At 43.0% G+C, this 27,631-nt stretch overlaps 2 protein-coding genes across 2 annotated transcripts; both read right to left on the reverse strand.

Moving 5' to 3' along the window:
* Nucleotides 1-6,874: 6,874 nt before the first annotated feature.
* Nucleotides 6,875-15,273, reverse strand: LOC146860537 (uncharacterized). The gene is made up of 2 exons (XM_085644452.1): nt 15,144-15,273; nt 6,875-9,442 (listed from the first exon to the last, which is right to left on the reverse strand). Exon 2 carries the CDS (start codon nt 8,896-8,898, stop codon nt 7,384-7,386), a length of 1,515 nt encoding a protein of 504 aa, XP_085500578.1. The 5' UTR covers nt 8,899-9,442; nt 15,144-15,273; the 3' UTR covers nt 6,875-7,383.
* A 234-nt stretch (nt 15,274-15,507) lies between these two features.
* Nucleotides 15,508-23,905, reverse strand: LOC146860538 (uncharacterized). Its single transcript, XM_085644453.1, has 2 exons — nt 23,777-23,905; nt 15,508-18,075 (listed from the first exon to the last, which is right to left on the reverse strand). Exon 2 carries the CDS (start codon nt 17,529-17,531, stop codon nt 16,017-16,019), a length of 1,515 nt encoding a protein of 504 aa, XP_085500579.1. The 5' UTR covers nt 17,532-18,075; nt 23,777-23,905; the 3' UTR covers nt 15,508-16,016.
* Nucleotides 23,906-27,631: the final 3,726 nt, after the last annotated feature.

Below are 27,631 nucleotides of genomic sequence, written 5' to 3' on the forward strand. Positions count from 1 at the left end.
AGGCTGTAATGGTGGTGGGGGTGGGGGCATTGGCGTGCCCATTTCGGGCTGCCCCCATCCCCCCCAAAAATGGGGCAAAAACAAAATCCCTGGCGTTTAGTGGGCTTTCTGCCCCCCGGGGGGGCAGATTGGGGGCTACTGCCCCATCTGCCCCCCAGGGGGGGCTGAAAGACTGATTTTGTGCCGGGGTGGGGGCATCGGCATGCCCATTTTGGGCAGCCCCCACCCCTAAGGAATAACTTAATTGAAAATCACTGGTGTCTAGTGGGCTTTCTACCCCCCCCCCCCGGGGGGGCAGATGGGAGCTACTGCCCCATCTACCCCCCAGGGGAGCAGAAAGACTAATGGTGCCCAAAAAAATATGGGGGGAGCAAAGGCCCTTGACCAAGGGGCCGCTCCCCCCCTCCCTGGTGCTTAGTGGGTGGATCCCTGCTTGATATTCTCCCCTTTCCAACCATACCTCTCCTGAGTTTCTACATGCTCAGGGGGCTGAGATAGCCCCCTGAGCACGTAGAAACTGAAACTGAAATGAGCCTCTTGGCTCATTTCAGTTTCGGTTTCACTGAAATGACGTCAGCGAGACGTGCGTGCCGATCGTCATTTCAGGGAAACCAGGGTGGGGGCCTCGGGAGCTGGGGAAGCTCTTCCCCAGCTCCCGAGGCTATTTTAGCTTAAAGGAAATCCCTCTGGTGCTCGTACCAGAGGGATTTCCGACGCAATGTTTCATGACGAACTGGACTCGTCATGAGCACACGACTACTATGTGCCATGACGAGTCCAGCTCGTCATGAGCATCGTAGGGGTTAACAAGAAGGGTACCGAATGTGCTTCTGAGAAGCGCAATGTTTGTGTTCCTCCTCAAAGTTCCAATGTGAGTAGAACTATTACCAATTCTGACACGCACCAGATTGAATCTACTGTAGAAGAGATTGCTGACTGTTCTGCTGTTGATAATTTTGTGTTACAAAAAAGGAGTATCAGGGTACCTAAGAAGTTTGATGATTACATTTTGGAATATTTTTTGGGTGTTTTTTTTGTTTTCTTAAGGATACATGTGGTAATCGTATCCTACCTTTATTTTCATTATAGAATTTAGAGTCATTCATGTCTAATAGATTATTGTTTATGTCACATGGAACTGTGACATGTAATGTGGAAATCACTGATGCAGGAGCTTAGGTTTGAATACAGCAGCTTAGGTTTTAATACAGCAGAAGCGGTTGGAGTTTGCCTCAGCTGGATGCCTTAGCTCTTGCACCAGTGGGTCCTTTTATGGCACTTAAATAAAGACACTTTTTATATAACTTGCAGACTCCATCGCTTTATTACACACACCTGATTTCACCATTTGTCTTCTGTGGCACTGCAACATTCTGCATTATATTCTTCATGATTATTTATTTATTCCTGCTTGCTAAAACACTGCATTCGAGTCTTCACACCGCTAGGGGTGAGTAGTTCGCTTCCCACTCCCTTTATAGTATAAATGCATACTAACACTACTTACACAGGTATGCTACAGCGGCCAGTATCCTGTAGCGCCCACAGCACATCACTTTACAGCAATCAGCTCAAGGCTTAGGCTTAGGCTCACGGTTTGATCCCCGAGCCTTCAGACCGGTAGGAGTGAGTAGTTTGCTTCCCACTCCCGCTATAATCTAAACGCATACTAACACCACTTGCACAGCTATGCTCCAGCGCCCAGAGCACATCAGTTTACAGCAATCAGCTCACTGTTTAGGCGCACGGTTTCATCCCCGAGTGTACCGGCACCTCACCTCAGCACCATCTCAGTGGGCAAAACAGCACTTTCACACCGGTAGGGGTGAATACTTCGCTTCACACTCCCTGTATAGCACACCCTAACCGCCCCACAGAGCTCACAGCGCTCCTACCCTCCCCTTTCCTACTTTTTTCGTCCCTTTTTCCCCATTACTCGCTTCAACGGAATCACAAAATGTCGACCAACACTGCCTAGTTGCAACCATTCGCAGCCAATAACCAGCAAGGTCGTGCTCGTAACGCCTCAGCCAATCAGATGGCAGAATTCCCAAATATCGATATCTGTAAATTTCGATATTTCTCCAAAACTACTGAACGGATTTACACCAAATAAACAACAGTGTGCTTTCTAGATCAAGACCCTTCTCCCTGCCAAATTTGGGGTCATTCTGTTCGCCCGTTCGACCTGTAGCCTTGCCTAAAGTTTCCTATGGAAATTGCATGGAGAAAACACGTTTTGGGACCCTCTTTTTTTTGGCCCCCCCTTGACGAATCACCCCCAAACTTTCAACATTGGAGCTGATATGAACAAATAATTATTTTGGAAACTTCCATGAAGATACATCAAACGACGCCAAAGTTATAAGTAAAACAAAAAATGCTCTTCCTATAGAAACTTGGTCCTAACTATAACTACCTACGGGTTTATGTTTAGTACCCTCCACTATGTAATGGGTGTTGTGTATTCGGCTCTTCGTGTGATCAAGGAAGTTTGACTTCCGAAACGCGTAGCCTGTACCTTAATTAAATATCCTCCTTGAACTTCTGAGAGCGCGTATTATTGCATTGTGGATCAGAGTACATTTTGCCAGCTGTGCCTTACTGGCTTCACGCGCCACCGATCAACGGGCGGAGCTTCCAGGAAGGGCGAAACTCATTACAGAATATATATATATATATATATATATATATTACCTACTGGCGATAGCCAGTAGGTAGTTATAGTTAGGACCACGTTTCCATAGGAAAACCTCAACATTCTATTTTGAATAACTTTGGCGCCGGTCGACGAATCCTCGCGAATTTCTCAAAATAGGTGGGGCGCTACGCTCCGCTCCTACCCTGAAAGTCTCGGGGGGATTCGTCAAGTGGGGGCTGAGATAAAAGGGGGGTCCCAAAACGCGTTTTTCCCATGCATTTTTCCATAGGACCTTTAGAACGAGCTACAGCCCGAATGGCTGAACAGAATTACTCAAAATTTGGCAGAGAGGTAGTCCCTAGGTCAAGGAAGTGCCTTTTGTAGGTTTGGTGTAAATCTGTTCAGTAGATTCTGAGAAAATAGCCTTTAAATCAATATATATATCTGAGCCAGCTTACGGTACGCTTACCGTACGCTTACGGTAAGCGTACGGTGGCGTGCGCGAGCGCGATTCTGATTGGCTCTTAGATCTTAGTAAACATTCGAATCGGCCGAAACCAGGAAGCGGCGGCCGCCATTTTGTCTCTCGCACTGAGAGAGATTTTTAAAATCGGAAGCCCAAAAACATGTAAAGGGGCTGTTTTGACAACTCCCTCCCACATAGTCATGTTGAGGGAGTCCCCAAACATCCCCCAAGTGCAAAAACGGTTTTATTTTTTTTTCGGCAATTTCGCGGGGTACGCTTACCGTACGCTTACGGTAAGCGTACGGTAAAAAAATAAAAATAAAAAAAACACTATCCACACTTACCCCACCCCCTGTGCTTTTGGTGGCCGAAGGCCACCAAATGTGCTGGGCTTATTACAATGGAAAAAAACACTATCCACACTTACCCCACCCCCTGTGCTTTTGGTGGCCGTAGGCCACCAAATGTACAGGGCTTATTATAAGGGAAAAAAACTTAGCATTTAAAAAACCGTACTAATTCACTGAAAAAACCATAGGTTTCACACACGTTATAGTTAGGAATTAGCATTTAAAAAACCTTGCAAATTCACTGAAAAAACCATAGGTTTCACACATGTTATAGTTAGTGGAAATTTTACTGATAAAAAACCAATGAAATTGCCCCGTTATAGTTAGCGCAGGCAACTATAACTCACGCGACCGCAATCCTCTGCTGATGACATATGTGTCTTTATGAAAAAAAAATATTTGTAATATATGTATAGCTAAAAATGTATGGAAGAAGACATGGGCAAATAAGTGTCTAAATACAGTATTAGCATCAGCAGAGGATTGTGGTCGCGTGAGTTATAGTTGCCTGCGCTAACTATAACGGGGCAATTTCATTGGTTTTTTATCAGTAAAATTTCCACTAACTATAACATGTGTGAAACCTATGGTTTTTTCAGTGAATATATATATATATATATATATATGAAATACCATTCCTGGCAACAAGAAGTGACAGGCACTGAGAATGTAACAGATGTTTTAATCCGATAGATAGCCTCACCGCTTTTCGCCGGCAAGCCGCCTTGCTCACATCGGGCGCCATTGAATTCCATCACTATATGGGAAAGTCACTCGGTTGGTTGTCACAGCAACTGTGCGTCACAGTGAACATAGAAGTTTCTTAAAAGAAGAGAAATAACACAGTTTGTACAAATGATAAAAAACTGTTATAGAATAAATCTATGTCTGCACAGAAATAAAGTGACAAAAAATTAATTATAATAAAACAGAGCTTGGCTCAATGAGTAATGTGAAGAAGAAAGACTGTAAGTCGATCTCTCTAAGCCTCAGAAGTTTGCATATGTCCAATTTACATAACTTACATCATCAGTTCATAAGTAAATTGTCCAAATTCCTAGAGTTATGTATTCATACACTCAGCACACCAAAATAAACAATTGTGAATCTTGGATAGTTACATATATATCACATGCAGAATATAAACAATGCAGTGGACTCCGTACAACACTGGCTAAATAGAAAGCCTATATACTTGGTCAAACCTATAGATACGTACTACATTGAACGAATCATGCCCCAGTGGGCCTAGTCGAACGTGTGTCAAGGACTGTTGAGTGCGGCCCAAGTGGGCAGGTGGAAAATCAACCACAGTTAGTGCAAAGGAAACTACTCTAGGAAAGGGGATATTACTATGCCAATGATATTGTGATGCAGAGTGAGTAAATGACTAAAATAAAAATACTACTAAAAAAAGTGAGATGAAACATGGGCCCCAAAAAATGGGGCGGGGCATAGAGCGGGACAAGCAGCAATTAACTATAAATGTACTGAAAGCGCTTCATCCGCATTAATTCCAAAAGGAATTTTGGAGTTCAGTAAGATTTAGTATCTGGATTCTAACCTCCTAAGTGTCTGTTGTCTGTTCTCTTCTCTCAGGTTCTTGGGGACGGTATTGGTCACAAAGTAGGAGAGATCTTTGGCATTACCTTCATGACACAAATTGATATGTCTGGCGGCTGGGTAACTTGTCATTGTTAAACGCCCTGAGGTGTTGTAAAATGCGGACATGTACGGGGTGAATGGTGCTACCCACGTATTGTTTATTGCATGTACACTGTAGAACATATATTGCAAAGTCGCTTTTACAGGTGTAGCTGCCTCGAATTTCATAGGGTGACTGTCTAAAAGGTGTTTGTACTGTCTTAGTATTAACACCATGACAACAAGCTTTGCATTTTGAACACCTTTGAAAGCCTCTTTGCAATCTCAACCAATCAGTCCCCTTTTAGCATTTCTGCACAATACCCTTGGGACTCAAGCCTCCAAAACAGATTGTTGGTGGCTCCCCTCAAACTCACTTCGATGCTGCAGTTGCACTTCATATGAAGGCACTCCGCATAAAGGATACTCTCCTTGAGTCGGGTGGAAACTGCGGGCATGTAGAATGGAGTTCCCTGACGTGGGCTTCCTGTATGTCCTAGAATGTATCTCATTGTTCTCCACAAAGATTTCCAGATCCAGAAAATGTATGGATTCCGTACTGGTATTACTTATGAAAGATAGATTCAGATTATTAAAATTGAGCTCTGCTGCAAATCTGCTTGCAGATTCCCGGGATCCCTGCCAAAGAATAAATAAATCATCATTGTACCTCACATACAAAATTATATTTTCAGTCATTTCCTTTTTGAATGAGGTCATGAGTACCTGGCTCCTCCCACCAGCACATTTGCAAATTCGCATAGCTGGGGCGAAGCAGCTACCCATGGCTGTGCCTTGTAGTTTGTAAAAAAAGTTTGTTAAAAATGAAGATGTTATTATCAAGGAACCATTCAGCCATTTGAAGCAACATACATTTGTGTTGGTATAAGTGCATGGGTCTCTTGTCTAGATAGTATCCCAGGGCATTTAACCCATCTCTATGTCTGATACTTGTATATAATGTGTTAACATCTAATGTCATCAATACATAGTTGTTTTTCCAAGCCATATTGTAGATCTTAGTCAGGAAATCTCCCGTATCCCTAATGCATGAAGGGAGTTCACAGACAGATTATTGGAGAAAAAAGTCAATATATCTCGATGTGTTTTCAAACAGTCTCCCTATCGCAGCAATAATGGGTCTTCCAGGGGGATCACTTGCATTTTTATATATCTTGGTCATGAGATACAGCTGCGGTGTCACAGGATAGTAATTTTTAGGAATTCTAATTCTTGTTTAGAAATAAGTCCTACTCCTCTCCATTCGTAGAGTGCCGTATTAAACTTCTCTTTAATGCCGTGGATGCTTCTAGGGCTTATACTACAATAGCATTCTCTGTCTTGCAGTTGTTTTTGTGCCTCATTGTTATACTTGTCTAGTGGCCAGAGTACCACGTTTCCAACTTTGTCGGACCACCACACTACAATGTCTTGTTCTTTTATTTTCTGAATTAAGTAATTGTACTGTGTCCTACGGTTGTGGTCTGTTCGTGTGAAATCTTTACTGGATCGTATTGACAGATCTTTAAGGTCTTTTATCAAATTTTCTGCGAAAATATCGAGTCCATCTCTTGGCATGATGGGTAGGAATTCAGATTTTGGCTTGTATGGAGTTCGTATACTGCCATGCAAGTCTAAGCCTGTTGCTAATGCCAAATCGGTGGGTGAACTTGTAGAAAATAGGCCTCAGCTAGGCCTACCAGTGCAAGGGGTTCGCCCTTCTCTGCACAGAGTCCTCAGACTATTGGAAAGAAGTTGGCACAGAAACTGAAATAGAAAATGCAGAGTTTAATAGACCTCATGAGGTGGAACTACATTCAGACAGCACCCTTCGGTATTGAATGAAGTAGCACACTGAACAGCAGGGCCATGGTCCTTTTATACCCACTCAGGGGCTAAAAGAGGACGGTACAAATATACTTGAGAGGAGTTATGCACAGATATGGTCATACAGAAACTGCACAGTCGACAAGTGGGAGGAGTTGACAGTTTGCTAACACTGGTAAACATATCCTGACAGTTACATGATACTAGCAGCTGCAAACTCAACTGGGCATGTGCGGAAGTAGGAGATACTAAATATAGTTTGTTGCTAGGCAGATTACAAGAGCAGTTAACACTAAGGGAGGACAAAGCACATGGTGAGCACATGGCAAACAAAATGGCTGCCAGGAATACAAAATGGATTCTACAACATGGACAAGATAGCCTCTAAATACCAGATGGATTCCGCTAATGCTAATCCAATCGCTGCCAATTTACAACAGACGACCCTTTTAGCATTAGCTGAAGACATCTGTTCCTCTAGGGTAGTCTAAATATGCATCTCTTACATCTATTAACATTATTTCGGCCACTTCTTTATTCAACATTTGCTGGGCCTTGATCTCTTCAATATTCCTTTTAACAGGTATACAAGCAGAAATGCAAATGGAGCAAAGCATTGGACCACATTGGATGCATACACAGCATGTAAATAAAACAGTAATAATTATACACAAGATAGTTAATAGCTTCCAGCCCCAAGCAGAAACGAGAGTCCAGAACCATCCAGCTAGAGTCCAAGTACCAGTCTCTGGATGAATTTCTGCAGCAATCTTATGCAGTTTTGATATTGCGTCATATACTGAAGGTGAGTGATCCGGTATGAATACACAACAGCTGCTACCGATGATGCGACATGCACCACCTCGATCAGCCAGAACAACATCTAGAACCATTCGATTCTGGAGAGCTACAATCCTTGCAATTTGCAGCTCCTCTGTAATGTTTCCAAGCGCCAAGGCTGTCTGATTGGTAACAGCTTCCACAACTCTAGTCAATCGTCTAATTTTCCTACTGTTTAATGCAGCTCCCACAAAGAAGAACAAACCCAGATTAAAATCAACATACTGTTGTAGAGTGGTATCTGTTTGGTCTACTTCGTCAACACTTATTGTCCTCTTATATCTGTTCTTAGAGATATCAGTAAATAACTTAAAGTCTCGGTGGTAGGATGCAGGTGCCAGAAACACAGGGGGCAATAGAAAAGATATATAGCATACGCCTGACCATCCAACAGGTAGGTGATAATATCCATGGCTACCACAGATAAAGTAAGTATTGGGTGAGGCTATGAAAGTGCCATTATTTGTACCCTCAATAGGCAGAATCACAGTACATTCACTTTTCCCCACTGGAATTCTTCCAACACTGCTTACACATAAATCTGCTTTAGCTCTAGTAACAGAAATCACAAATTGTTTATTACTAGGAAAAGTTCTCATATTTGTGAAAATATATGGCGTTGAAATATTGTCCGGTTGATACTCTTCCCATTCCCATTTAGTCCCGTTGGCTTGAGGATAGCCATCTTTGTCTTGGTAGCATACTTTATTGAGGCGAAAAAGAAGCCCGCCTACTGTACGTTTCCTGGATGCAAACAAAAGCGCATACCAAGCTTGACAAGAACCATTATGAGAAAAGGGAAGAGGAATAAAAGGTGTTCCTCCTTTCTTCTGATGTGCAGGTATCATCCCACACACCCAACAGTTGGTAGTATTTGTGGCATTGTGAGTATGATGCAACATCTGAATGAAGGTATTATTCAAGTAGGATTGTCGATGCTTCCGTTCATGATAGGGAAGCGTGAAGTAGTGGTGTTCAACTGGTACCGGAGTAGTGGCAATCAAAAGTTCTCGGGCAGGAGCCACCTTCTCAACGAACCAGGTTATTAGTGCTACAGCCACCATAGCAACAACAAACCCCATAGTACAAATGATCTTCCTCTTAGAAACAGTGGATCTCATTGTGGACATGATCAGCTTATTTGTCAAAACAACCGTTGGAGCTCTTATCCCTGGGCAGCCGTTGATTTCTTCACCGAGGGTCAAGACGGGTGTCACTACACTACACAGAACTGATCCCCCCCCCTTGCCACATCGGCATTCCGTTTCACTAACCCAGGGAGGTTGCTCAACCAGTCTTTTTCGACGATGCAGGCTCTTTCCGTGGTCTCAGTTGGTATCGGGATACTCCAGGAATCGTGTGGTCCGGGAAGACTTCCTCAGGTTCGTCAGGTGATATGGCCTGGCCTTTCTCTGTATCCAAGATGTCCCGATGGTCGATCAAAGCAACAGGATCCACCAAGGTAGACGGCACTTTCTTGCAGTGGGTGGAGTGCACCCAATTCCTCCTATTCGTCACTCGAACCGCAGTTCTCGTCGATAGGAGCACCTGCTCCGGGCCGCGCCACCTCGGTTCCAAGCTGCTCGACCTCTGGAACGATTTGATCATCACCTGATCTCCAGGCCGGAGTCCATGGCCTTCACCTGCAGACCTGTCCGGAAGAGCTTCTCGAACCTGTTGATGAATAGAGACCAAACTGTCAGTCAATTGTGCTAAATAGTCACTCATCAATACACACGGTACGTCGTGTAGGGGACGTGGCTTAGGAATTCCCCAAATGTTCATAGGCCTGCCAAACACCACCTCATAGGGAGTAAGGCCAGACCGCGAATGTGGCACTGATCTAATGGACAACAGTGCCAAAGGTAACGCGTCTGGCCATTTCAGGGATGTGGAGGCTAGTATTTTCGCCAATTTTAATTTAAGTGTGGCGTTATACCTCTCCACTAACCCTGCTGATTGTGGATGAAAGGCGGCGTGGAACTTTTGTTTTATTCCTAACCCCTTCAAGACATATTCGACAACTTGCCCAATGAAATGGGGACCGTTATCACTCCATAAAAATTTACAAACACCAAATCTAGGAAAAAATTCCTTCAAAAGCACCTTTGCAGTGGTGAGAGCTGTATTGTCATTCGTAGGGTATGCCTCAATCCACTTACTGAAGGCGCATACCACTACTAGGACATACTTTAAGTTATTACAGCGCTCGAGCTGGATGTAATCCATTTGCAAGACTTCAAAAGGGGCAGTTGGCGTAGCAAACCCTCCTGTTGGAGTTTGTGTCCCTTTCCCAGGGTTATGCTGAAGACAAATCAGACAGGACTGTACCATCTTTTTAGCTGTGCCGGCAATTTCTGGATGCTCCCAAACTTGCGTAAGCAATTTCGTTATCGAGGAGGCTCCAACATGTGCCGGCCCATGTGCCATATGAATCATAGGTTGTAAATAAGCTGTCGGCAATCTCCACTTACTCATCTCTTTATTCCTCCAACAGCCCTCATCATCCAATGTTCCTTCCTTGGACCATTGCTCAATTTCTTCTGCAGAAGCAGATCTCTGCATATCTAGCACTTCCTGCCTGGTATCATGCCAGCGTTCAGCTTGTGACTTTACTACATACATGGACGTGGTGCTTCGCTGCATGGCAGTTTCACGGGCTGTTTGGTCTGCAAAAGCATTGCCTCGCCCTATCTTATCAACTATTTTCTTATGTGCGCTACATTTAACAATCGCTATTCTCTTCGGGTATGTTAAAGCAGTCAAGAGATTATGCACTAATTCTCCATGCATTATCTGCACCCCATGGGATGTAAGAAAACCCCTCTCCTTCCAGAGTAGCCCAAACTCATGAGCCACTCCGAAGGCATAGCGACTGTCTGTATAAATGTTCACAGATAAGTCAGTACTGAGTTCACACGCTCGTGTCAATGCAATTAGCTCAGCTGCCTGAGCTGACTTCTGTGGGATACGAGCTGTCTCAACTACCGTCTGAAGTGTTGTAATTGCATATGCAGCTGACGTTGTACCATCTGGTAACTTCAAACAGGACCCATCAACCCATAGCTCCCCATCGACACTTAAAAGGGGCGTGTCTTGTAAATCAACACGACCCTTTGTCTGTTCCTCAGTAAGGAATATACAATCATGAGACTCCTGTGACTGAGCCTGAGTCACCGGGTATGGCAACAAAGTGGCTGGGTTTAATGTCGCACATCTCTTTAGTGTAATGTGAGGGGCCAACAATGTCAATTCATATCCTGTCAGACGAGCGCTAGTTAAATGTTGCGTCTTCGTCTGATTTAAAAGGGCATCAACCGCATGGGGTACTAGCACCAACAGCTTATGTGACAAAACTATCCCTTCACTCTGACGTATTGACACAGCTGTTGCTGCAACTGAACGGAAACACCCAGGTAACGCACGAGCAACAGGATCAAGAACTGCTGAAAAATATGCACAGGGACGCTGTTTGTCGCCGTGTGTCTGCACTAAAACTGACAATGCGCATCCATCTTTCTCGTGTACATATAATGAAAAAGACTTCGTATAATCTGGTGTTCCTAACACTGGTGCTGAACAAAGAGCTTGTTGTAACTGTCGGAAAGCAGTCTCACACTCATCTGTCCATGGAAGGGGCATTGGGGTGTCTTTGGTTAAAAGTGCCAACAAGGGTTTAACAATATGTGAAAATCCTAATATCCATTGCCTACAAAAAGAAGTAAGGCCAATGAATGCACGGACATCTTTCTGAGTACGGGGCACTGGTGTGTCTAAAATGGCTTGAATGCGATCTGGTGTAAGTGCACGTCCCTCCTTAGACAGAAGGTGACCTAAGTAGGTTACCTTCGGTCTACAATATTGCAATTTCTTTCGTGATACTTTGTGATGATGGGAAGCAAGAAAGGACAGCAAGGACAAAGTACATTTTTCACACTGTTCAGGGGTGTCAGCTGCCAACAAGATGTCATCGACATATTGTATGAGAGCCACTCCTTCAGACAAAACAAAAGAATCAAGTTGTCTTTTCAATGCTTGACTGTAAATACTAGGACTCTCAGTATAGCCTTGAGGAACTCTACAGAATCTATACGATCGATTATTCAAAGTGAAACCGAACAAATATCGGCTATCAGGATGAATAGGGATCGAAAAGAAAGCATTCTTCAAATCTATCACAGAAAATGTAGTCGCAGTTGGGGGGACCAAAGTAAGAAGTGTTGTTATATCAGAAACCACGGGGTATTGTGGTACTACAATCTTGTTAACTTCTCGCAAATCAATAATGAATCTGTAGACCTTAGTGTCAGTATCTTTTTTCAGAATAGGAAGAATCGGACTGTTACAAATATTGTAGGGAACTTCCTCAACAACCCCCACTGCAATAAGATCACGGACAATACATGTGAGTGCTTCTGCACCTTCCTGTGAAATTTTGTATTGAGGCAAACGTGGCAACACAGCGCCCTCTTTGACACTAATATGTACTGGTGGAATAACCATTTGCCCTACATCAGTATCTGAAGTAGCCCACAAAGTACTAGGGAGTGAAGCTAATGCAATATCCTCTTTAACAAGACAAGCTCTCTCCGCCACAGGATGGTTGTCATTCAAGATAACACGGACACCTTCTGGAGAACAGCGTATCGTAGCCCTGAAATACTTAAGCATATCAAGACCCACAATATTGTCCGGTGTATTCGGGGAAAGCAAAAATGGACATGGAGCAGTAAATTTATCCACATGGAATGCAAGTGGTTGCGACAATGGGCTAAGGGAAGGGGTTCCATCGAAACCTATCGATGTAATGGTTAAGCCAGACAGGGGAGCCCTTGGGACCAATTGTTTAGACAAGGCACTACGAGTAGCTCCTGTATCAACCAGAAACTGATCAGTGGAGCCCAAGACATTTGCTGTAACATAGGGACCCCTCTGATCTACTGGAACTTCAACTGATTCCTTACCCCATCTTAGGCAATCCTATGCATGAGCAGAATCTTGAGAATCAAATGGCACATAATCAGACATTTGATATTGGTTCCTTCTATCAAAAGTGTTAAACCCATCCTGCGCACGTATATTAGTATCAAACCTAGCACGATCACCTGAGTTTCCTCTAGGCCCTGAATATCCTGGTCGAGTTCTCATTTGTCCCCGACCACGTGTATACTGCGGAGCACGTAGTGCTGGGCAATCCGAAGCCCAGTGGCCAAATTTCTTACAGTATGCACACTGGTCAGCAGACAAATTCGAACGAGTATAAGAAGTGAAAGATGAAACATAAGACCCACGTCCACCCCTATCGCTACCTCTGAAAGACGGACCATAAGCCTGAGCCAACATAATCTTTGTTTTCAATTCTTTAGTCCTTTTGTCCTCATTACCCTTTGCCTCTAATTCCTGGCGCTCATAATACTGAGCCATAGTCAAAAGGGAGACCGGGGAAGACGTGGTCCAGGAACTCTCACTGGCCTTTAGGCGACTAGCTATTCCTGGCAACAGGTTTGCGACATATTTATCGACAAACAGATGTCTGCCTGTGTCATCTGTCAAAGACTGGCCACTAAAATCATGGAATGCTTCTTCAAAGCGTGTAAAGAAATCAGAGACCGATTCATCTGCCTTTTGCTTACAGGACGCTAAAACAGTCCAATCTATCTTTTTAGGGGGAATAATCGTTTTCAACTTAACTAGTATAGCTGCAGGGAGATCTAAAATTAATTGACATGGCTTCTGTGTGGGTTCCCTTTCGGCATCCATTCGTTCTAAGTCTTTCCATAATGCCCCAAAAGCTGCCTGATCATCAATTTTACGAACAGTTCTCCACATATCAGGTGGTAATATTAATCTGAAAAATAAATCAATATCAGGCAAAGTCATAGTGCAAGAACTAATATCACCTTCAACTTCCTCATAAAAAGCGGCTGGATTTTTCCGCGGATCAGGCAATGCAGTTTTAAGTGCCATAACATCCGTCCTATTCCAAGGAGTGTAAACCCAATTATAAATAAAATAACCCTTTGCATCAAGAGAGGCCTTATCATCGCTTGTACCCTGTCCTTTAGGAGGAACATACAAGGGCGCGGCCTCCCGCATAGGTTTCGCATGGACTATCATAATCTTATCTGTTCCGGAGGTAGAAGCTTGTGCCATGCCGGTCTGAGAGGTCTGCACAGCCCCGTCTGCAGTCTTTTTCTCCTCTCGCAAGCGGACTGCATCAACACGAAGTTTAACCAAACGCCTGATTGTATCAGCCACCTGGGAGAAAACAAAAAGACCATCACGCATTTGCTTATAATCATCTGTTATATCCTTAGGCTCTAACTCCTCAGAATATTTCCTAAACAACTCAAGGACCTCACCGGCAAACACCTCAGTAAAATACAGATGCTCCCTTTCATACCACCCTCTCATACTATCAAGAATTTCAGGGGCGGTGGCAGTTCCATGAGCTGCTTTACGAGCAGCAGATCGGAGCTGAGACGAGCGTGCAGCAGTTAACATAGAACGAGTTTCTCGCGTCTTATCTTCCTCCAAACTAGAGTCCTCATCTAACTCATGGGGGGCAGAAGGAACAGTATACGGAGGTGGAGGACGATCTAATAATAAGGAATCATCTTGTGGTTTATTAAGTATAGGATAAAGGGGCCTCCGAACAGGGTATTGGCCAGTTACCTGTAAAGCGCGCTCCCTATCTTCTCTCTCCTTCAACTCTTTCATTTCTTTGTTCTTTAACTCTAATGCTTTCACATAAACGGTTTTCCGCTGTTCTTTCCCAATCAAGGCTTGCTCACGTTTCATTCGTTCACGCACTTCTTTCTCCCACATTCGTACACAATCAAACATATCGTGCCTAGTCTTTCGTTTAAACATACATTGCTCCACATACTCAATCTTTCGTAAATCAAATGACCCATACATAGGCCAACGCAACTCAGGATCCTTACGCGTATATTTATTCCATAATGTGCTGTACATTATAGAAGAAAGACCATACTTAATGTACATATCCCTATTAGGCGTCCCCTCCGGGGGGGCCGGTTGTGCTTCATTAAGTCTCAAGGTACCATTCCAAAAGCAACACATCCTTTGAAGTGTGCTAGAGACAGGTATGCCAAAAATAGTGCAGAATATGCAATATTATAATCAAAGTAGCACTTAAGGTACCTTTAGTACGATGTGCCGTTCAAATCAATTCAGTTAGAGAAAATTCTCCTCATTACCTGCCTATGTGAATTGCAAGTCACATGTGTCACAAAAAACCAAGTTGGCCAACACAAATATACCATACTCAAAGCCACAGTAAGCGTTACTAAACTACCTTACCAATCACAGGCATCAAAACCAACAGCAAGCGCCGCAGAAGGACACTTACCAATCACTTGGTGTCCAGATTCATCCTGCCAAGTTCTAAAATCGACCAAATGGTCACTGCACGGCGAATCAATAGAAGAGATCTCAGTCGAGGACCGGCGCCACCTGGATGGTCAGATCAGAAAGAAAGGAAAAACGCCGTGGTTGCCAAGACTCAGGTCTCATTGGACAGCGATCGCGTCCACAGCGAAATTCCAATCCTTCATCGCGACCAATCCTTTGGGCATCCGAGTCACGGATGAGCCCCAAGTTGGGCCGCCAATTGTAGAAAATAGGCCTCAGCTAGGCCTACCAGTGCAAGGGGTTCGCCCTTCTCTGCACAGAGTCCTCAGACTATTGGAAAGAAGTTGGCACAGAAACTGAAATAGAAAATGCAGAGTTTAATAGACCTCATGAGGTGGAACTACATTCAGACAGCACCCTTCGGTATTGAATGAAGTAGCACACTGAACAGCAGGGCCATGGTCCTTTTATACCCACTCAGGGGCTAAAAGAGGACGGTACAAATATACTTGAGAGGAGTTATGCACAGATATGGTCATACAGAAACTGCACAGTCGACAAGTGGGAGGAGTTGACAGTTTGCTAACACTGGTAAACATATCCTGACAGTTACATGATACTAGCAGCTGCAAACTCAACTGGGCATGTGCGGAAGTAGGAGATACTATATATAGTTTGTTGCTAGGCAGATTACAAGAGCAGTTAACACTAAGGGAGGACAAAGCACATGGTGAGCACATGGCAAACAAAATGGCTGCCAGGAATACAAAATGGATTCTACAACATGGACAAGATAGCCTCTAAATACCAGATGGATTCCGCTAATGCTAATCCAATCGCTGCCAATTTACAACAGACGACCCTTTTAGCATTAGCTGAAGACATCTGTTCCTCTAGGGTAGTCTAAATATGCATCTCTTACATCTATTAACATTATTTCGGCCACTTCTTTATTCAACATTTGCTGGGCCTTGATCTCTTCAATATTCCTTTTAACAGGTATACAAGCAGAAATGCAAATGGAGCAAAGCATTGGACCACATTGGATGCATACACAGCATGTAAATAAAACAGTAATAATTATACACAAGATAGTTAATAGCTTCCAGCCCCAAGCAGAAACGAGAGTCCAGAACCATCCAGCTAGAGTCCAAGTACCAGTCTCTGGATGAATTTCTGCAGCAATCTTATGCAGTTTTGATATTGCGTCATATACTGAAGGTGAGTGATCCGGTATGAATACACAACAGCTGCTACCGATGATGCGACATGCACCACCTCGATCAGCCAGAACAACATCTAGAACCATTCGATTCTGGAGAGCTACAATCCTTGCAATTTGCAGCTCCTCTGTAATATTTCCAAGCGCCAAGGCTGTCTGATTGGTAACAGCTTCCACAACTCTAGTCAATCGTCTAATTTTCCTACTGTTTAATGCAGCTCCCACAAAGAAGAACAAACCCAGATTAAAATCAACATACTGTAGTAGAGTGGTATCTGTTTGGTCTACTTCGTCAACACTTATTGTCCTCTTATATCTGTTCTTAGAGATATCAGTAAATAACTTAAAGTCTCGGTGGTAGGATGCAGGTGCCAGAAACACAGGGGGCAATAGAAAAGATATATAGCATACGCCTGACCATCCAACAGGTAGGTGATAATATCCATGGCTACCACAGATAAAATAAGTATTGGGTGAGGCTATGAAAGTGCCATTATTTGTACCCTCAATAGGCAGAATCACAGTACATTCACTTTTCCCCACTGGAATTCTTCCAACACTGCTTACACATAAATCTGCTTTAGCTCTAGTAACAGAAATCACAAATTGTTTATTACTAGGAAAAGTTCTCATATTTGTGAAAATATATGGCGTTGAAATATTGTCCGGTTGATACTCTTCCCATTCCCATTTAGTCCCGTTGGCTTGAGGATAGCCATCTTTGTCTTGGTAGCATACTTTATTGAGGCGAAAAAGAAGCCCGCCTACTGTACGTTTCCTGGATGCAAACAAAAGCGCATACCAAGCTTGACAAGAACCATTATGAGAAAAGGGAAGAGGAATAAAAGGTGTTCCTCCTTTCTTCTGATGTGCAGGTATCATCCCACACACCCAACAGTTGGTAGTATTTGTGGCATTGTGAGTATGATGCAACATCTGAATGAAGGTATTATTCAAGTAGGATTGTCGATGCTTCCGTTCATGATAGGGAAGCGTGAAGTAGTGGTGTTCAACTGGTACCGGAGTAGTGGCAATCAAAAGTTCTCGGGCAGGAGCCACCTTCTCAACGAACCAGGTTATTAGTGCTACAGCCACCATAGCAACAACAAACCCCATAGTACAAATGATCTTCCTCTTAGAAACAGTGGATCTCATTGTGGACATGATCAGCTTATTTGTCAAAACAACCGTTGGAGCTCTTATCCCTGGGCAGCCGTTGATTTCTTCACCGAGGGTCAAGACGGGTGTCGCTACACTACACAGAACTGATCCCCCCCCCTTGCCACATCGGCATTCCGTTTCACTAACCCAGGGAGGTTGCTCAACCAGTCTTTTTCGACGATGCAGGCTCTTTCCGTGGTCTCAGTTGGTATCGGGATACTCCAGGAATCGTGTGGTCCGGGAAGACTTCCTCAGGTTCGTCAGGTGATATGGCCTGGCCTTTCTCTGTATCCAAGATGTCCCGATGGTCGATCAAAGCAACAGGATCCACCAAGGTAGACGGCACTTTCTTGCAGTGGGTGGAGTGCACCCAATTCCTCCTATTCGTCACTCGAACCGCAGTTCTCGTCGATAGGAGCACCTGCTCCGGGCCGCGCCACCTCGGTTCCAAGCTGCTCGACCTCTGGAACGATTTGATCATCACCTGATCTCCAGGCCGGAGTCCATGGCCTTCACCTGCAGACCTGTCCGGAAGAGCTTCTCGAACCTGTTGATGAATAGAGACCAAACTGTCAGTCAATTGTGCTAAATAGTCACTCATCAATACACACGGTACGTCGTGTAGGGGACGTGGCTTAGGAATTCCCCAAATGTTCATAGGCCTGCCAAACACCACCTCATAGGGAGTAAGGCCAGACCGCGAATGTGGCACTGATCTAATGGACAACAGTGCCAAAGGTAACGCGTCTGGCCATTTCAGGGATGTGGAGGCTAGTATTTTCGCCAATTTTAATTTAAGTGTGGCGTTATACCTCTCCACTAACCCTGCTGATTGTGGATGAAAGGCGGCGTGGAACTTTTGTTTTATTCCTAACCCCTTCAAGACATATTCGACAACTTGCCCAATGAAATGGGGACCGTTATCACTCCATAAAAATTTACAAACACCAAATCTAGGAAAAAATTCCTTCAAAAGCACCTTTGCAGTGGTGAGAGCTGTATTGTCCTTCGTAGGGTATGCCTCAATCCACTTACTGAAGGCGCATACCACTACTAGGACATACTTTAAGTTATTACAGCGCTCGAGCTGGATGTAATCCATTTGCAAGACTTCAAAAGGGGCAGTTGGCGTAGCAAACCCTCCTGTTGGAGTTTGTGTCCCTTTCCCAGGGTTATGCTGAAGACAAATCAGACAGGACTGTACCATCTTTTTAGCTGTGCCGGCAATTTCTGGATGCTCCCAAACTTGCGTAAGCAATTTCGTTATCGAGGAGGCTCCAACATGTGCCTGCCCATGTGCCATATGAATCATAGGTTGTAAATAAGCTGTCGGCAATCTCCACTTACTCATCTCTTTATTCCTCCAACAGCCCTCATCATCCAATGTTCCTTCCTTGGACCATTGCTCAATTTCTTCTGCAGAAGCAGATCTCTGCATATCTAGCACTTCCTGCCTGGTATCATGCCAGCGTTCAGCTTGTGACTTTACTACATACATGGACGTGGTGCTTCGCTGCATGGCAGTTTCACGGGCTGTTTGGTCTGCAAAAGCATTGCCTCGCCCTATCTTATCAACTATTTTCTTATGTGCGCTACATTTAACAATCGCTATTCTCTTCGGGTATGTTAAAGCAGTCAAGAGATTATGCACTAATTCTCCATGCATTATCTGCACCCCATGGGATGTAAGAAAACCCCTCTCCTTCCAGAGTAGCCCAAAATCATGAGCCACTCCGAAGGCATAGCGACTGTCTGTATAAATGTTCACAGATAAGTCAGTACTGAGTTCACACGCTCGTGTCAATGCTATTAGCTCAGCTGCCTGAGCTGACTTCTGTGGGATACGAGCTGTCTCAACTACCGTCTGAAGTGTTGTAATTGCATATGCAGCTGACGTTGTACCATCTGGTAACTTCAAACAGGACCCATCAACCCATAGCTCCCCATCGACACTTAAAAGGGGCGTGTCTTGTAAATCAACACGACCCTTTGTCTGTTCCTCAGTAAGGAATATACAATCATGAGACTCCTGTGACTGAGCCTGAGTCACCGGGTATGGCAACAAAGTGGCTGGGTTTAATGTCGCACATCTCTTTAGTGTAATGTGAGGGGCCAACAATGTCAATTCATATCCTGTCAGACGAGCGCTAGTTAAATGTTGCGTCTTCGTCTGATTTAAAAGGGCATCAACCGCATGGGGTACTAGCACCAACAGCTTATGTGACAAAACTATCCCTTCACTCTGACGTATTGACACAGCTGTTGCTGCAACTGAACGGAAACACCCAGGTAACGCACGAGCAACAGGATCAAGAACTGCTGAAAAATATGCACAGGGACGCTGTTTGTCACCGTGTGTCTGCACTAAAACTGACAATGCGCATCCATCTTTCTCGTGTACATATAATGAAAAAGACTTCGTATAATCTGGTGTTCCTAACACTGGTGCTGAACAAAGAGCTTGTTGTAACTGTCGGAAAGCAGTCTCACACTCATCTGTCCATGGAAGGGGCATTGGGGTGTCTTTGGTTAAAAGTGCCAACAAGGGTTTAACAATATGTGAAAATCCTAATATCCATTGCCTACAAAAAGAAGTAAGGCCAATGAATGCACGGACATCTTTCTGAGTACGGGGCACTGGTGTGTCTAAAATGGCTTGAATGCGATCTGGTGTAAGTGCACGTCCCTCCTTAGACAGAAGGTGACCTAAGTAGGTTACCTTCGGTCTACAATATTGCAATTTCTTTCGTGATACTTTGTGATGATGGGAAGCAAGAAAGGACAGCAAGGACAAAGTACATTTTTCACACTGTTCAGGGGTGTCAGCTGCCAACAAGATGTCATCGACATATTGTATGAGAGCCACTCCTTCAGACAAAACAAAAGAATCAAGTTGTCTTTTCAATGCTTGACTGTAAATACTAGGACTCTCAGTATAGCCTTGAGGAACTCTACAGAATCTATACGATCGATTATTCAAAGTGAAACCGAACAAATATCGGCTATCAGGATGAATAGGGATCGAAAAGAAAGCATTCTTCAAATCTATCACAGAAAATGTAGTCGCAGTTGGGGGGACCAAAGTAAGAAGTGTTGTTATATCAGAAACCACGGGGTATTGTGGTACTACAATCTTGTTAACTTCTCGCAAATCAATAATGAATCTGTAGACCTTAGTGTCAGTATCTTTTTTCAGAATAGGAAGAATCGGACTGTTACAAATATTGTAGGGAACTTCCTCAACAACCCCCACTGCAATAAGATCACGGACAATACATGTGAGTGCTTCTGCACCTTCCTGTGAAATTTTGTATTGAGGCAAACGTGGCAACACAGCGCCCTCCTTGACACTAATATGTACTGGTGGAATAACCATTTGCCCTACATCAGTATCTGAAGTAGCCCACAAAGTACTAGGGAGTGAAGCTAATGCAATAACCTCTTTAACAAGACAAGCTCTCTCCGCCACAGGATGGTTGTCATTCAAGATAACACGGACACCTTCTGGAGAACAGCGTATCGTAGCCCTGAAATACTTAAGCATATCAAGACCCACAATATTGTCCGGTGTATTCGGGGAAAGCAAAAATGGACATGGAGCAGTAAATTTATCCACATGGAATGCAAGTGGTTGCGACAATGGGCTAAGGGAAGGGGTTCCATCGAAACCTATCGATGTAATGGTTAAGCCAGACAGGGGAGCCCTTGGGACCAATTGTTTAGACAAGGCACTACGAGTAGCTCCTGTATCAACCAGAAACTGATCAGTGGAGCCCAAGACATTCGCTGTAACATAGGGACCCCTCTGATCTACTGGAACTTCAACTGATTCCTTACCCCATCTTAGGCAATCCTATGCATGAGCAGAATCTTGAGAATCAGATGGCACATAATCAGACATTTGATATTGGTTCCTTCTATCAAAAGTGTTAAACCCATCCTGCGCACGTATATTAGTATCAAACCTAGCACGATCACCTGAGTTTCCTCTAGGCCCTGAATATCCTGGTCGAGTTCTCATTTGTCCCCGACCACGTGTATACTGCGGAGCACGTAGTGCTGGGCAATCCGAAGCCCAGTGGCCAAATTTCTTACAGTATGCACACTGGTCAGCAGACAAATTCGAACGAGTATAAGAAGTGAAAGATGAACCATAAGACCCACGTCCACCCCTATCGCTACCTCTGAAAGACGGACCATAAGCCTGAGCCAACATAATCTTTGTTTTCAATTCTTTAGTCCTTTTGTCCTCATTACCCTTTGCCTCTAATTCCTGGCGCTCATAATACTGAGCCATAGTCAAAAGGGAGACCGGGGAAGACGTGGTCCAGGAACTCTCACTGGCCTTTAGGCGACTAGCTATTCCTGGCAACAGGTTTGCGACATATTTATCGACAAACAGATGTCTGCCTGTGTCATCTGTCAAAGACTGGCCACTAAAATCATGGAATGCTTCTTCAAAGCGTGTAAAGAAATCAGAGACCGATTCATCTGCCTTTTGCTTACAGGACGCTAAAACAGTCCAATCTATCTTTTTAGGGGGAATAATCGTTTTCAACTTAACTAGTATAGCTGCAGGGAGATCTAAAATTAATTGACATGGCTTCTGTGCGGGTTCCCTTTCGGCATCCATTCGTTCTAAGTCTTTCCATAATGCCCCAAAAGCTGCCTGATCATCAATTTTACGAACAGTTCTCCACATATCAGGTGGTAATATTAATCTGAAAAATAAATCAATATCAGGCAAAGTCATAGTGCAAGAACTAATAGCACCTTCAACTTCCTCATAAAAAGCGGCTGGATTTTTCCGCGGATCAGGCAATGCAGTTTTAAGTGCCATAACATCCGTCCTATTCCAAGGAGTGTAAACCCAATTATAAATAAAATAACCCTTTGCATCAAGAGAGGCCTTATCATCGCTTGTACCCTGTCCTTTAGGAGGAACATACAAGGGCGCGGCCTCCCGCATAGGTTTCGCATGGACTATCATAATCTTATCTGTTCCGGAGGTAGAAGCTTGTGCCATGCCGGTCTGAGAGGTCTGCACAGCCCCGTCTGCAGTCTTTTTCTCCTCTCGCAAGCGGACTGCATCAACACGAAGTTTAACCAAACGCCTGATTGTATCAGCCACCTGGGAGAAAACAAAAAGACCATCACGCATTTGCTTATAATCATCTGTTATATCCTTAGGCTCTAACTCCTCAGAATATTTCCTAAACAACTCAAGGACCTCACCGGCAAACACCTCAGTAAAATACAGATGCTCCCTTTCATACCACCCTCTCATACTATCAAGAATTTCAGGGGCGGTGGCAGTTCCATGAGCTGCTTTACGAGCAGCAGATCGGAGCTGAGACGAGCGTGCAGCAGTTAACATAGAACGAGTTTCTCGCGTCTTATCTTCCTCCAAACTAGAGTCCTCATCTAACTCATGGGGGGCAGAAGGAACAGTATACGGAGGTGGAGGACGATCTAATAATAAGGAATCATCTTGTGGTTTATTAAGTATAGGATAAAGGGGCCTCCGAACAGGGTATTGGCCAGTTACCTGTAAAGCGCGCTCCCTATCTTCTCTCTCCTTCAACTCTTTCATTTCTTTGTTCTTTAACTCTAATGCTTTCACATAAACGGTTTTCCGCTGTTCTTTCCCAATCAAGGCTTGCTCACGTTTCATTCGTTCACGCACTTCTTTCTCCCACATTCGTACACAATCAAACATATCGTGCCTAGTCTTTCGTTTAAACATACATTGCTCCACATACTCAATCTTTCGTAAATCAAATGACCCATACATAGGCCAACGCAACTCAGGATCCTTACGCGTATATTTATTCCATAATGTGCTGTACATTATAGAAGAAAGACCATACTTAATGTACATATCCCTATTAGGCGTCCCCTCCGGGGGGGCCGGTTGTGCTTCATTAAGTCTCAAGGTACCATTCCAAAAGCAACACATCCTTTGAAGTGTGCTAGAGACAGGTATGCCAAAAATAGTGCAGAATATGCAATATTATAATCAAAGTAGCACTTAAGGTACCTTTAGTACGATGTGCCGTTCAAATCAATTCAGTTAGAGAAAATTCTCCTCATTACCTGCCTATGTGAATTGCAAGTCACATGTGTCACAAAAAACCAAGTTGGCCAACACAAATATACCATACTCAAAGCCACAGTAAGCGTTACTAAACTACCTTACCAATCACAGGCATCAAAACCAACAGCAAGCGCCGCAGAAGGACACTTACCAATCACTTGGTGTCCAGATTCATCCTGCCAAGTTCTAAAATCGACCAAATGGTCACTGCACGGCGAATCAATAGAAGAGATCTCAGTCGAGGACCGGCGCCACCTGGATGGTCAGATCAGAAAGAAAGGAAAAACGCCGTGGTTGCCAAGACTCAGGTCTCATTGGACAGCGATCGCGTCCACAGCGAAATTCCAATCCTTCGTCGCGACCAATCCTTTGGGCATCCGAGTCACGGATGAGCCCCAAGTTGGGCCGCCAATTGTAGAAAATAGGCCTCAGCTAGGCCTACCAGTGCAAGGGGTTCGCCCTTCTCTGCACAGAGTCCTCAGACTATTGGAAAGAAGTTGGCACAGAAACTGAAATAGAAAATGCAGAGTTTAATAGACCTCATGAGGTGGAACTACATTCAGACAGCACCCTTCGGTATTGAATGAAGTAGCACACTGAACAGCAGGGCCATGGTCCTTTTATACCCACTCAGGGGCTAAAAGAGGACGGTACAAATATACTTGAGAGGAGTTATGCACAGATATGGTCATACAGAAACTGCACAGTCGACAAGTGGGAGGAGTTGACAGTTTGCTAACACTGGTAAACATATCCTGACAGTTACATGATACTAGCAGCTGCAAACTCAACTGGGCATGTGCGGAAGTAGGAGATACTATATATAGTTTGTTGCTAGGCAGATTACAAGAGCAGTTAACACTAAGGGAGGACAAAGCACATGGTGAGCACATGGCAAACAAAATGGCTGCCAGGAATACAAAATGGATTCTACAACATGGACAAGATAGCCTCTAAATACCAGATGGATTCCGCTAATGCTAATCCAATCGCTGCCAATTTACAACAAACTTCCGCTCATTTGTTCTCCATACTCAAGTTCTATCATATCCTGGAGAAGAGTTATGTCCTCCACACTAAGACAAGTGGTGGTGTCGCCTGGTATCATGTTTTCTCTTGGTTTTTTTTGAGACGTGGAAATAATAGTTTTGCAATTTTAACTTTCTTACGAATTGGAAAATATCTATGTGGATAAATATAATTTTGAAATAAAAAAAATGTAAGAATAATAAATATTTTCATCAAAATTACATTTTGTTAAAACAATTATACAATTAAAAACTGTTATTCTAAAAAAGTAATAAAATTACATTCAAATAGTCTTCAAATGCATTAAATTACGAATACCCAAATATACATGTAATAAAAATGTACAGATTATTTACATAAATAAACTTTTACTATAAATAAAACATCTCTAAAATATAAAAAAAAATCACCAAAAATGTAGTTCTTCCATTTTTCCTTTTAAAAAATGTCTAAACGTTGCTAGATAATTTTTAATATATTAAGTAAAAAATTACATACAAGCAAATTAATATTAACATACTCTCTCCACTCTTTTCCCCTAAAAAACAAACATCCCGCTTCTATATCATACTTACATATACAATAATAAAAAACATTATTCAAATTAAAAAAAATATATTTGTTTTAACAGTTGTTTTTTAATTAATAAGAAAATGTACAAAATATACTAAGAAAAAAATTAACATACTACTAAAATACTAAATTACAGAAACAAACACATATTAACCCATAAAACAATAAACATACAATAGTTTTTGAAACAATACTTTTTACAACAATATTAAAAACACTTAAAACACGAATAATATTAAATATTATTTGTGCCCAAGTTATTTTTGACGTGATATTTATGTATCACAATATTTTTTATTCAATATTTTGTCTAAACACCCGATAGACTGTATTAACACAATTGCTTTTGAAACGAGTTGTCTATGATGTATAGAAGTGTAATTTGATTTTTGTTATGCCACATTTCTGTGTAAAACGCCATATTGCACACAATGGAAGTCACGTCTGTCACTCACTCCTACTCCTCCCACCTCAACACATCCTCCCCCCAGGCTCCTCGGCACAGACTCAAACTGAAGTCATAATAGTGTATTTCCACTGTTGCTGTTGTTCTGCTCACTGTGAATCTTCCATGGTGCAGATGTAAAATTGTTCCATGTAACTTTATTTTCTTTTGTTTGTGAGATTTCTCTAACTCAACTTGCTTATTTCTTCCTAATTTAGGTTGAGCAGACAAACTTTATTTTGATAATTTAGTGTATGTTCATTGAGAAACGCTTTGCAATTGTTTTCCTCATTCATGAAGAAGTTGCACTGTGATTAGTTAGTTAGCCAGAGAGCCATGCCGGGATTTGTGAGATGTCACTACAAAGCCACGTTGTCATTGGTTAATTGATGACAGAGCTGCGCTATGATATGTTGCCCTTTTACAGAGCCGCACTGAGACTAATTGTGTTCACCAGTTTATTTTGTGTGCTTCATTTTAGAATGTTTTGAGAACAACTAATGGGTGTTGTGTTGAAAAAGCTTAAACTTTCTTTGGTAACTTCTACTAAGGCTCAAAAATTACCTGCAGAGGGACCACCTGCATACAAAATAATGATTGACACTGGGTTTTATACATGTACTTGGATTTCTGAATGGCATGAATATACTACTTCTGATTCAAATTCACAGTTACCTTTAGGGTGCATTTAAAATTAGAAAACTAGATTTCCTGAGACAAAATATGAATGATAGAAAGCTGTTACCTAGACCTACATATTTTTGAGGGGTTAAACAAATGGGATTGAATGGCCACAGAGATAGAAAATGACAAAGCAAATTATGGGCTCATTTAGACAATGGTAGAAAACAAATGGAATCAGCAGGAGAAATGCTGGAGTGAAGGAGTAACAGTTTTCCCCGCGATAGTCAAATAGATGGATGACACAAAGAAATCTGATGAGGGAGAAAAACAGAATCAAGATTCGGATGAAGAGGATACTTTACTTAATGATCTTTTGAATTCTGTACCTCCTCCATATACTGATAGGACACAGGGACAGGGTTCTGGTCTTAGTACTGGAGGATCACCAGATATGGATGCAGTAGGAGATACTACAGTAGTTCAGATACAGGGTTCAGTTACATTTGTGCTTCTGGGGACAAAAATTAGTACCCCACCTTATACTGCAATAACAACATTGCCAAGTTCTAGCAAAGATCCAGCAGCTGTTTCTCAAGTTCAAATTGATCCACCCATTAATACAGATGTGGTCAAGGAGTCTCCTAATGAGAGAGCCATTAATGTTGCACAACACTTAAGGATGGGGGACAGGGAGCGTATTCAGAAAAGCTAGGTCCAATACCGTTGCTCCCAAGGACTAACATGAAATCACTCTGTGGTGACTTTTCCTAAAACAAGGACCCATAACCAAACAGATCTAACATTCAGAAGAGAGTGGTCAAAGATAGCGTGGAAATGCACAAGAGATTGGCTTGTACTGATAAAAAACACGGCCAAAAATCTATCGGACAAACTCCTCATTCAAATCACCCTCGCAGAATGAGGCCTGAGAGCAGGGATATCAATCACAGCATTCAAGACACGCCTAGCAGAGATCAACGAGGAGATGACAGAACATAAAGATTTCTTGACAAAACAAAAGGTTACGAAACTGTAAAAAGTTGATAAAAGATTCTCCCAGGAGAAGGTGTACCCATACACAAAAGAGGACTATGGGACATATTATCAAGAACAACGTTAAAAATTATCGCCGGTTTAGCGGCAGAAAACTGCCGCTAAACCGGCGATAATGGGCTTGATAATATGCTCTGGAGAATTCCAATAGAAGCCCATGTTCAGGTGTGAACATGACCATTAAAGATAATGGGGTAACCCAGTAACCCTCAGAACCTGGGTAAGTATGTACACAAAAACAATGGTTCTGTTGGGAATCTACTTGATTTCAACAGCAATGGA

This window comes from Triturus cristatus, chromosome 3_1 (genome assembly GCF_964204655.1).
Source record: "Triturus cristatus chromosome 3_1, aTriCri1.1, whole genome shotgun sequence".
Classification (NCBI taxonomy): Eukaryota; Metazoa; Chordata; class Amphibia; order Caudata; family Salamandridae; genus Triturus; species Triturus cristatus.

Bases quoted from the DNA above. Each gene is read 5' to 3' on its own strand.
- LOC146860537 (XM_085644452.1), bottom strand. From the start codon at position 8,898: ATGTCCACAATGAGATCCACTGTTTCTAAGAGGAAGATCATTTGTACT.
- LOC146860538 (XM_085644453.1), bottom strand. From the start codon at position 17,531: ATGTCCACAATGAGATCCACTGTTTCTAAGAGGAAGATCATTTGTACT.